Source organism: Quercus lobata, chromosome 5, assembly GCF_001633185.2.
Source record: "Quercus lobata isolate SW786 chromosome 5, ValleyOak3.0 Primary Assembly, whole genome shotgun sequence".
Taxonomy (NCBI): domain Eukaryota; kingdom Viridiplantae; phylum Streptophyta; class Magnoliopsida; order Fagales; family Fagaceae; genus Quercus; species Quercus lobata.
Window position 1 is genome coordinate 53052302 of NC_044908.1, and position 13100 is coordinate 53065401.

The window sequence follows — 13100 nt, forward strand, 5'->3', positions numbered from 1 at the left end:
TCTTTCTTTCTTGGTACAACATAAATAGCAAGTGTCCAGCAACACCTAACATTTGATCGAGTCCACATACCCTACGGTGGCTAGTTTAGCTAATTGTCGTCGAGTGAATTGTAAGATTTAACACATGGTTTATAGTTTATTGTCAAGATTTAATTGCCACCTTCTAACTAGTGTTTCCATTGGAAATGTTCATTGTTCAAATTATCCTATCTTTAACAATAAAATTAGAAATAATGAAAAAATATTATTTCCTTAAAAGGTAATAAATGTAACTAACATAAAGGCAGAAACAATTACGTTCTTCAAGAGAAGTATTAGAATTGTTATAATTAATTTACCTAATTATCTTTGTTCTTATTCTCAATGCTTGGTCCAAATAACTGAATCCTTTTAATTTTACTTAAAATTAAGAGAATTCATTTCACAATTAAAATTAATATGTTACTAGATATATTTTTAGATTTATAATATTTAATCTAAATTATAAAATAAATTTATTCAAAATAGGTAGGATCCTAACATTTTGTCCCTATAAACTTTTTTCAGAAAATCAAACGTATCCAGTTAAAGTTACTGCAAAGTCCAAAGGCTAAATTATCCTAGTATTTCCTACACATTTTTGGGCCTTAGGCAAGAATTAAAATTGGGTCTTTTTTTTATATTTATGTATTAATTAAATTAATATTTATTTAATATTTTTAAATTATAATATATTTTATTTAAAATCTATTTTTCTTACCTTTTGAGATGCAAATTGACTAATTAAAATTTTGTATTCAAGTTCTTCTAGCATCTCCTTTTCATTATCTTCTAAATCTTTTTGGTGAATTTCTTGTTCATTTGTGATATTTTCATCTAAATTTGGTGTTGTATTTTGTTTATTACTAATTACAAATTTATTCATTGATCCCTTTTGAAACTCAATTAATGTTTCTTCTCTTCTTTTTTAAAATTTTTTATACCCAGATACATATTTTCTAGTAAAAATTTCTAATAAAACAATATTTAAAAATAAAATAAACACTATCTATAATATATTTATAATGACTGAAATAAAAAATAACTTCAAAATATAAAGCAATAGAACCTGATGTATATAGAAAAGTACTATTGTAGCTCTAGCTTCACTAAACAATAACAAGAATCTATCAATCTCAATTTCTCAACCAGCCAAAAAATATAAAAACGCATGATTAAAAAAAATAAAAATAAAAGATTTGAAAGCCCAGACAGATGTACAACTCCACCTACAACCCAGCCGAAAAGGGAAACCCCAGCCAAAACCGATCCTATTACCTAAAAAGGAATATGTGATAGACAAAACTCTAAGGCCCACGGCCCCAGCCGAAGATTTTTGTTTTTTCTGAGAAAGACATAAGAGTCATAAGACTCTAGTCCACCCACAACCACGTCTTATTAGATAAGACTATAAGCCTCCCTCTACAAAACCAGTAAACCACGGCACCATTTGGATTCTGGATTTTTAGAGTGCAGAGCAGAGGAAAAGTCATATAGTCTATACCTAAAGAGCACAGAGTTGAGACGGATCACTGATCAGATCGAAGGAAGCATAAGCCACCAACAAAAGATTTAAAAGTAGAACCAGTGTAGAGAAAGAATGAGAGAGGCAGAAAGCAGGAGCTGAGAGAGAGAGGCAGAGAGCAGGAGCTGAGAGAGAGAGGTGGAGAGCAAAAGAGACAGAAAGAGAAGGTATGAGTAAATTTTAGGCATTTGAGATTTTTTATGTGTTTTGATTTGAGATTGTTTTGTGAGTAATATTTACAAGGATGTTCTAAATTTTTTGTTCTTTGGTTACAATAATGTATAGGATTTTTTAGAGTTTTCATCTGAAACTAATTTTTTTTTTCTACCATCCTAATTTTTCAAAAACTGGCTTATAGTCTTATCTAATAAGACTATAAGCCAGTTTCTTGTGTTTTGAATACTTTATCTACGGCCAAAATGGCCAAATATCACTGTTTACCGAAATATATATTAATTTACCACTGTTTCGGAAATATGTAAGGATTTACCATTTTTTGGATACTCAAGTTCCATGAACTTGAGTTCTTTGAAAAAATAGCATTCAAATTTGTTGGAAAATTTTTGATGGAACTCGAGTTCATGGAACTTGAGTACCATAAAAAATTTTCAAAATTTTTCTATGGAACTCAAGTACCATGGAAAACTCGAGTTCTCCAAACTCAAGTACCCAAAAAGTGGTAGATCCCTACATATTTTAGAAATAGTGGTAGATTTGGTAAACAATACTATTGTGCCATTTTGGCCTTCTTCTATATATATGACAGGAAAAAAAAAAAAAAAAAAAGATGCTTCTTGTTTGGATCTGTGTATGATTTTGATAACAGTGTGAATGTTTGATTAGTGTCTAGTTTCAGATTATTGTGTTGCTTTTTGGGTAATGTGTTTGACAACCAAGAAAGTGCGAGAATACAAAAGAGATTTAGAATTTAAAAAAAAAAAATCAATTAATTTTTTCAGAATTTGTTTTTTGTTTTAATTTGACATGGCCTTTTCTTTTTCATTAATATTCTTATGTGGCTTTTTTATTTTTGGAGAAACTGACTTTTTTAATATTAATTATATTATTTTATATTATTAACATTAGATGAGGGAGTTACAAACCTAGAGTTGGAGAAGAAGATGAGGGATGTGAGGACATTTTTTTTTTATATAAAAAAAAAAAAAAAGAGACTGAATTCTCATTCAAAGGAGAAAAACCAAATACAATGAGCAACAAACACACTAGCAATAAGCATAACAGTAACAACATAGACCAAAAACAAAGAAACCCTGACTAGACTGATCCCTCTAATCTAAGAAGGTCAAACAAAAATATGGGATCTCACTCCTCCAAATAGATTTTTTTTTCTAGTTTTTTTGGCTTGTTGGGCGAGTTTGTGGGTTATTTTGTTGTTGTTCCTGTCAATGCGTTTGACGTTAACCTCTTGAAAGTTGCTACATCCCTGCCCAATACCCTTTATAATGTGGCCAACAACCCCCCTAACATCCATGGCTTCAACAGCTTGGATAGTCAGGAGGGAGTCATCCTCTATAATAATTTTCTCCGAGCCAAGTTCTTTAGCCAAAACTAAGCCTTGTTCAACTGTGATTGCCTCATTTTCCTCAACAGAGTATCTTCTTAGAAGGGGCATAGACACAGCAGCTATCACTCTACTATTCCAATCTCAAATTATCATTCCCACCCCAAATTGTCCATTGGTCAAAGGGATGGCTCCATCCATATTAATATAATAAAAGCCCTCTAGAGGAGGTTCCCATTGTTGCTTCTTGTTCACTTTGTGCTTTGCCTCCAAGCCATTTACATCTTTGTAGTCATCAATCATACGAACTGCAAACCCCCAAATATGAGCTTCTGGTACTCCATGTTCCTCATAAATTACTTGGTTCCTATTCAACCAAATCCTCCAAGCCACTCCAAAAAACTTCTCTAGATCCCTTTGGGTTCCTTGGTGGAATATTTCAATGGCCAGATCTGAAACATCCCTATTGATATCCATCAGGCTAATGGGGCAGTCCTCCCACATCTTCCACACACCACTAGCTATATCACATTTAAAAATGGCATGCTCAACAGATTCTACATCATCTTTACAGAATGGGTAGATAGGTTCTACTTGGACTCCACTTTTACTTAAATTTAGCATTGTGGGGATTGCATCCAAACATAGCCTCCAAACAAAAATTCTTACCTTTGCTGGGATATTTAAGTGCCACATCTTTTTCCATAACGAAGCTCTTATGTCTCCAACAGATGATTCTCCCTGCTATTTCCTTCAAGGATTTTTCTAGCAACATAGTATGCACTTTTCACTGTAAAAGTTCCATTTTTATTACCCACCCAAATTAATTGATCCTCCTGTGCATGATAGTTGATTGGTATGTTTAAGATTGTCTCAACTTCAAAAGGCAAGAAAATTATTTCTAACTTGTCTCTTCTCCATCTCTTTGTATCATGGTCAATCAATGCTGAAACCAATCACCAAAGTCTTTTTTATGGGGAGATAACCTTGTATGTGGTTGGGGTCGGTAGCCATTTATCAAAAATAAAATATTAAAAGAAAAAAAGTGAAAATAAAGGGTATCCAAAAGTAAAAAAGATTAACTAGGTGGATGTGGTGAACATAAAACGTGGAAGGGTAGATTGGAAGCTTCTAAGAAGGTGCTTCCTTTAAAATTACCATTAATTCTTTTATTTAAAAAAAATACCATTACTTCAATTTATTAATTCTTTTCAATATTTCATTTGATAATCAATTTTAAAATTTAGTTTAGCAATAAAATAAGTCCCATAAAAAACAATAATAATAGGGAATAACCTTATAATAATAATAATAATAACAACAACAACAACAATGACGACAACAACTAGCCTTTGAGCACGTGCTCATGCGTGTGCTCAGAAGCTCTTCTATTTTTTTGGGTAAAGGTTAATAATTTGCATCTATTATAATATAGAAATATATTTTTTTAAAATTTTCAAACAAATAAAAATGATAAACTTTTGAGATAAACAGTAACTATAATTTCTTTTTTGAACGTGAAGGAAAAAAAATCCTAAATTTTAGGAGTTCTCTTTTTGAATTCAAAATATAATTTATATCTATTATAATTTAGATTTTTTTTTAATTTTTCAAACAAATAAAAATGATAAACTTTTGAAATAAGTAGTAACTATAATTTCTTTTTTTTTGAACGTGAAGGAAAAAAAATCCTAAATTTTAGGGTTTCTCTTTTTGAATTCAAAATGAAATTTTTTATTTGACATTTATGACTCTATTTCTAAATGAAATTACCCTTCGTTAATGAGGGTATTTTTGAATCACAAAAAAGTCTAGTTGAAAGAGGATAATCCTCTTATATAATAATAATAATAATAATAATAATAATAATAATAATAATAATAATAATAATAATAATATATTCTATTCATAATTTTGAAACAATGCAAAGCACACATGAGTACCGTAATATTTTGTTTCAGTAGCCAATCTAAAACAGTATCCAAAATAGAATTCAAAACCTTGATATGGATGCTTATTTGGAATTTTTTTTGCCTATACTACGCCCCCCCTAGCTTGAAACCCTAGGTCCATCCTTGGTTTAAAGTCTTTGGTATATAAGTTGAACATCATTATTGTAATATTTGAGTTTATTAATAATAATCCAACTAAGAATGGCATGAGAGTAATACACTTTATATCATTTCAATTTCAATCATGTACTTTTATTAAGAAGGGCACAGTAATAATTTATTATATATCATTCCAATTTTCAATCCTCTCTACTAAGCACACATGATATAAAATACTTTTTTTAATCCTCACAACATTTTCCATACTCCCAATCAAATAGAGCAAAGGTAGGTTATGAGTTACGCTATAAAAATTTCATCTACCTCTCTTATTCTCTTTACTCACCAAAAAAAAAAAAAAAAAAAAAAGGGGGGCTATAGTAAAGTCTTGGAATACATTAATTACTTGTGTTTTAGAAGACTTCTTGTCATTGTTTGCAAATTATAGATTAAACAATTTTTGTCCTGCCATAAATAGCGTACACTCATATAATTGTCAAATTTATTACAGTTGAGAAAAAAAAAGGGTGAAAAACAAACTCGTGGAGGCACATTAAGGGCTTGTTTTGTTTGAGCAAAAAAGGGGTGTATGTTGTATTCATTTTCAATTTTTTGTGGAACCAACTACTAAAAAACTTAAATTTTCACTTTTAGTATCCAAAAAAATAGGATTCAAATATTGAATACAACTTTTTGATGTTTTCATTTTCTTGAAAATGAATAAAATGACATTTTCATTAAAAAAAAAAAAATCAAATCTGTGAGTCCCATTATTATTGACTTGTCACATAAAAAAAAAACACACACTCTCTCTCTCTGCTCCTCTCATCTCTCTCTCGTCTCTCCTCTCTCTTCTCTCTCTCTCTCATCTTCTTCTTCTCTCTCTCTCTCTCTCTCTCTCTCTCTCTCTCTCTGTTGGTGGTTGTCAAGAAAAAAAGTGAAGGGAAGACAAAGTAGAAAATGATGCCAAATAAAAAATAGATGGGAACAAAAAATAAGTACAAGATTTGAGTATAGAAAATGAGTATTGAAAATGAAAATGGAAATGGAAAATAAATACAACCTCAATACAAACCAAACAGACCCTAAATGCATCTTTCTTTGTTTCTTTCTTTTTTCCCGAGTAAGAAATTTGCATAAAAACACAAAATAGGAAACAAAATACAAAGAGGATCGAACCCCATCTCTAACATGTTCTCAAATCGGGAACAAAAGAGATGGGTGTGTTTCCCTCTTTACAATTTAAAAGGGCCCATTTGACTAAAATATGGGCAACAAAGCTAGAGGCTGTTTGGTTAGCTAAAAAAATTAGTGTTTTTTTTGTTTTTATTTTCAATTTTCAGTGGGGTCCATTGCAAAAAAACATATTTGGCTTAAGAATTTGTACTTAGTTTTCATTTTCAGTATCTTAAAATTTAGATTTGAATAAAAAAAATGAAGACACATTTTCAACATTTTCATTTTCATAGAAAACGAATACAGTGGAAATTCTGTAAATATTGTAAAAACGCAAAGAGTCTTACCTGACTAATGTGAGTATGTGTAAGTGGCAAAAGTAACTTAAAAAAAAAAATGCTAAACCCGGTATGATGTATTTTATATCCAAATTGCGTATTCAAAATAACTTACCAAACACTCTCAAATGTAAAAATAGTCATATTTTCTATATTCAATTTTAAAATTTGAAAACACAAAAGAGAAAATGAAAAGTGAATACACCACTTTTTAGAACCAATTTTGTCTCATCAATAATATGTTTAATCGCCCAATGAGAAGATGACCTAACGTTCTATAGGGGAAGAACTACATTCAAAGCGTCTCCTTCACAAATTATGCGTTTGCACCTGAACTCCGCTGCCCTTGTTGTTGTTAGCCTAGTTGCTTTAGCTTATGCTTTTTGCTGGTCTTGGTCTTATGTCAACTATGTCCTTACAAAAGTAATTATTTCTTCATTTCTTGTGTTCTACCGATCACTACTAAGCAAGCTTTCTCCTTATTGATGGTTGCATCAAAGTTTACTTTCTGGATTCCAATAAATACTTCTAGATATCTCCTCACCTGCAAACTCCTATGACAATAGTTTGACATTGCATGTTTTGCTAATTTCACTACTTAAGAGCATAGGATCATGAACTTCCCTGTCATTTTTCCTCAAGATGTGATTTCTTTTCATCCAAATTATATCGCACTAAATTGCTGTGAATAATATAAAGTCTCTCTATTCGTCGTTTGGCACCTTCAAAGTTGCATCTAAAATGTAGCACACCTCAACCCATTCAATAATGGAATTAAAATACAACTCAAAGAATCTGAATGACAAAGGTGATTATACTCATACTATTTTAGCAATTGGACAGCCTATAAAGAGGTGCTTCATGTTATCTTCCTCAGCCCCACTCAAGATACATCCCTTTCATTAATGTTCATTCTTCTTGGTCACGTCTCTTGTAGGGATAATTTGTAGGCCATTTTCCCAAAAAAAAGTTTTAATCTGTCTTGTATTCTCAATTTCCACAACTTTTTTCCAATATTTGGCTTCGAATGGAGTTTTCTTGTTGGGATTGAGGCAAATGGATCGGGAGTATTTTTCTTGCAGATTCACTATCAAACGTGTCTCTAATCTTCCTTTCATCCCATATAACTGGATTTTGCATGATAATTTTCAAGACACAAGTTGGGTTATTTTGGATATTTATTCTAGATTTTGGTTTTAAAAAGTTTGGCTCAGGGACCCATGGAGCATTCCAAGTGTCTAATACCATACTGTTTCCAATCTTCCAACATGCCCTTTTTACAGCGCTTCTCTCGATTCCCATGTGGTTTTTTTCCTTCATTATTTCCCAACCATAAGTCTCTTAAGTTTTGAGTCAATTTTCTCGCATGCTTTTTTTTGGGAATCTAGATGACAGCATAATTAGGTGCCTGCAAGCTGCAACTACTGTTTTGAGGTCCGGTCAATTGGTGCTTCAGGATATTTGTTAAAAGATTATTTTAGAAAAGTTTTAATACTATTTTTATAAAAAATATAAAAAAAAATTATTAAAAAATTAGTTACTTTTTTCTTTTCTTATAAAAAAATTTTAAAAAAAATTTCCTAAATTAACACCCTTAGTAAATCCATTAGTTTTCCCATCTTAATTAGGCAAGAACTAGAGGCTTAGGAAAGTATTTTTTGTTTCCACCCTTGTACTTTGTGTTGTACTTTTGCAATAACTTGCTCTAGGGTGTTACTATTTGAGACATGTGATTCAGAGGGAGATAGATATCTAGAGTGCGAATCCGTTGAACATTATTTTTGCTGAACATTATTGTAGATTTCTTGAAATTTACCATTTGGCCAGGCCATTCCTTATTCACTGATAAGCATTCCCAATCTTTAACTACATTTTCATGTGTGGCCTCAACAAAAATGATTAGATTATCCGCAAATGGTAAGTGACCAACATCTAAGATTCAAATTTCCCATTGCCTTTTGTAATTATCAAATTATAAATAAAATTTTAAAAATTAAAAAAAAAAACAAAAACAAAAACAAAACTATAGGGAACCCTAGGGCTAGGTTAAACTTGTTCCTATGAACATAAATTAATAGATAAAATGAATTTCATAATTTACAAACTTATACTATAAATTATAATATCCCACAGAAGATCAATTTCACCACAAGATGGAGAAGAAAAAAAAAAGAAAAAAAAAAAGAGATGTTACCTCATTGATACTTCAACATATCTTTTAACATGAAAAATAGAAATGTTATTGTTAATTCCATGAGTTTGTGGGTGACCAAGTTGATGCATAGACAATGTTGCTTTCTTGAGATGATATGTGTTGTTTGCATAATATTTTATCAATCGATGCAACAAACTTTTTAGAGACACCATCTCCAAGATACAATAACTCGGCCACCCTTGCCGTTATTTTACTAATCTGGACTACTTAGTAAAATAGCACTCTCCTTCATACTCAGAAGTTTTAAATTTTTTTTAAAAAAAAAACTAGGTTTTACGTAAGGAATTGGAGTGAATAACACAAGAAACAAGAATATATATTAGACTAATGGTGTATCTATCTCAATAGGTGGAGGAGAAGAACCTTTTTTTCCCCCTCGGAGAAAAGGAGGAGACGAACCTATTTATAGGTTTAACGGATTTGTTAGTTACAAAGAGATTAAATAGGCCAAATAAATTTAAAACAATGGGCATAAAACTATGGATTTAATATGGTTATAAATCTTAAACCTCAATCTATGTGTAAAACCTCATGGTCAAATTTTCACTTAAATATTAGTGGGGAAATAAATTATAATTTTATTATTATTATTATTATTATTATTATTATTATTATTATTATTATTTTTAAAACACACCAACAAAACCCCTTAATGATACCTTCCTATTTTGGAGAAGTCTCAAAAGGACCTCAACCCCAAGGATAAAGAGGAATGGAGAAACAGGGTCTCCTTACTTCAAACCTCTTTAGGAATAATCATACCTAAGGGTGAACCATTTATCAATTAGAATGTGGTTGAGACTTAAAATCCATTCCTTTACCATATTAATCCATTCATCAAAAACCCCAATTGTCTCCAAAATGAAATCTCATTGCATTTTATCATAGGCATTTTCCATGTCAAAATTTTAGAGTCATAAATCCTTGCTTTCGTTTCATTTTTCTCATTGCCAAAGTTATCTCGTACACTATTATTTATATTGTTGTCTTGTCTAACTCTTCCCCATACAAAGGCTCCTTTAAGGGGATATCATTTTAGGGAGATTTTTTTAGCCTATTTGCATAGGCTGATAAGTTTATAACCTTCCACTTTGGCAATTCCCTCAACTTTTGGAATTAAAGTTATGAAGGAGTGGTTAAGTTGTTTTAACATATATTCTTTTTTTATTATAGAAAGAACATATATACTCGTAATCTTTGTGGAGCTCTTCCTCTTGCCTCCCAATCATGTGGATAACAAATGTTAAGTCTATGTTTTCTGTTGGCTTAATTATGTGTCAAATTTACTTATAATTCTACTTAATTTTCATGTATTTTGGAATTACAATGTAATTGGATATATGTACTTGAGTCTTGGTCAAATTTGTTGTGAACAAGAAGTTGTGACCAAGTCGTGCTCGCAAGATTCAAGCCTTGCATGCAAGATGGGAACATGGCAGACAAAGAAGAGACCTTTTTCTATGCAAGTCATGACCAAGTAGCGCTCACTATTTGCTCGAGGATAGAATCTAGCAAGTCATTCTTATCACCTTGGCCAGTTCATTCCAATCAATCTCAACGCATTCCAATCTGCACATACTATGTGAGAAACCCTAGAGAGTAGATTGTGAGAGCAACAATGTACTCATCCCTTTGAGAGAGAGAGACAGAGAGAGAGAAAGCCTATGTTCCTTGAGTGAATCTCTACCATTCTCTTTTCTCTTTTCTTTTCAAAACTTCCATAGCTTGAGAGGGGATTATCCAAACATTCCATATTACCTTTGAGTGATTTTTGGTGATTGATTGATGTTGGAAATCATTAGAGAAGTAATACCACAAATCCAAGAGCACTTGGTGCTTCTTGTTGATCACTCAATGTGTGGACTTTAGAGACTAAATGAAAAAAGAACTCAGAATAATTGGTTGTTAGCTAGAGCTTAAAGGGCTCAAGTATTAGGATTGCTTTAGGCTTAGAAAGTCTATTGTAGACTTATACTACAACTATTCACTAGTGGAGATTTGATGGTGATGCCCTAGAGAGATTTTTTTTTTCTTTTGTGTGTGTGAGAGAGAGAGAGAGAGAGAGAACTCCAACTTTTCTCTTTGAAAACAACTTCGTTGTTTTTATGTGTTTTGCATATTTTTGGTCCGCTTTTCATATTGCTTTATTTTCTTTAGTTGATATATTAATATGCATGCAATATGAAATTGATTATTCACTTATATTGGGACTTAATGTTAGTTTAGGTTAAAAGTGATTTTTCAATAGAGAAAACTTAATCTAGGAGTATTTAGGTAGTATCTTTCAATAGAGAATAGACCTTCAACAAGACAACTTAATCTAGGAGTATTTAGGTAGATCATAGCCCTTTTTCCTTACCCAAATGGCTAATACAATATTGATAAAAAAAAATTTTGTTTTCTATTTTTTCAAAACCTTCATTCACAAAATATACACACATTATGAGTGTTTTTTTTATTAAAAAAAAAAAAAAAATATATATATATATATATATATATCTCATCCATACAAAGAGTTATTAGAATCATTATCTTTGAAAACCTTACTATTTCTAGAGGTGTGTGTAGTACTTTCGTCTCACTTACACTAGATAATTATAGAGAAAAATCCTTGGAGGTGGTTCTAAAATGTTGACTAGAGGTTTTGAAACAGTTCAAAATATTGGGTTATTCCAAACCCAAATAAAGTGTGCCGAATAGTGGGCACAGTCCAACCTATTGCAAAATGTTGTTTATTGACAAAGATTTGCATCTCTTATCTTTGTACCATTTGGTTGTCTATATAAAAGGGGTTAAGGATCATTGGTGCAAATGATTGAAATAAAATTAACACATAGCATTGCATGGAACAACACCAAGAGAAACATATCTCAATCTTTCTTATCAACTTCATAAAAGCATATGGGATTGTGGATACTGTGTGTTTCGATCTTGTAACAAACACCACCATTGAAATCTCAATTTGAGAAAGACATTGATTTTCAACATTAGTATCGGAGCTAACTTTCGATCTTAGAACTTGTGGGTTAAGGACCTCATGGATCTCATGAGACCATAAGAACCATTGAATCTAGACCAACCCCTTGGGGTTCTTTCTTATATATAAAAATTTCACATTTTCCCCATAAAATATACGAAAGTAACATTTTAAATCGTATACGTATAGTTTAATGCATAATTAAATCTTGTATTTTTATTTTTATTTTTTTATATACAAGATAGAAATTATACTTTAGTCTAATCTAAATATATATGTATGTGAAACTCATTTTTGAAGACTTGAATCTCGACCATTGTCCCTCACACCCCACAAGCATTTAAAATTGTATTTTCAAAAGTAACAAATTAAATCCTAATGTTTCAAAAACTAACAAATTAAATACCAACCCATTTAAGTGGAATAATATTGTCTTTTAGATTTATTTTATTATTTTATGAAATCTTAGAATTTAAAATTTGCTAATTTTGAAATTATATGGTCTAATTTGTTGCCTTTTTTTGGAGATAAAAGATAATAATTTATTACTTTTAAAATTACATAGTTTAAAGAAATCTTATAATTTAAATTTTGTTAATTTTGAAATCATATATTTTTTGGGAAGAAAATACATTATGTCATATTATTAAAGAAGATTGTTCAAATGAGTCTGAAGTATATATGAAATGTCTAGTGGAATATCTTCCATCTAGACTACTAAATAAGAAGAAAAAATAGTTCTTCGTGCTAGTAAGTATGCAACTGTATTACAAAGCATATGTACATGAGAGAAATTAAATCAAATCATATGGTTTATACTTTAGGGGTTTACCATATAAGTTCCCCAAAAAAAAAGTTTTCCATATAATTCAAAAGAAAAGAAAAGGTTTACAATATACTGCTTTCTACACACACACATATATATATATATATATATTTTTTTTTTTTTTTTAAAGAAAAGTAAAAACAAAAGTCGTGGAGACAGTGAGACACATTAATGCCCTGAAGCTAGTGGACAACAAACCTCCAACATTAAAGGAAGAGTTGAAGCAACTGTAACCTGCTTGGCGGATTATAACCTCTTTTCCATACCCGAATTGCTAATACCCCAACGTCATTTCATAACTAAAATTAAAAAAAAAAAAAAAAGAAGAAAAAACCAATTCCTCTCTTATATAAATAAAAAAAAAAAAAAAAAAATCACTTCCTATGTAAAAAAAAGAAAAAGAAAAACACTAAAATTAACCAAGAAGACCCTGTATTATATATTAGGGGAAA

The 13100-nt window shown here is 30.7% G+C and overlaps 1 protein-coding gene across 1 annotated transcript; it reads right to left on the reverse strand.

The window, feature by feature from the left end:
• Nucleotides 1-3209: 3209 nt before the first annotated feature.
• Nucleotides 3210-3689, reverse strand: LOC115990679. The gene has a single exon (XM_031114485.1). It carries the CDS (start codon nt 3687-3689, stop codon nt 3210-3212), a length of 480 nt encoding a protein of 159 aa, XP_030970345.1.
• Between the last annotated feature and the right edge of the window lie 9411 nt (nt 3690-13100).

Excerpts from the sequence above, each read along its gene's own strand:
- LOC115990679 (XM_031114485.1), bottom strand. The coding sequence starts at position 3,689 with ATGCTAAATTTAAGTAAAAGTGGAGTCCAAGTAGAACCTATCTACCCA.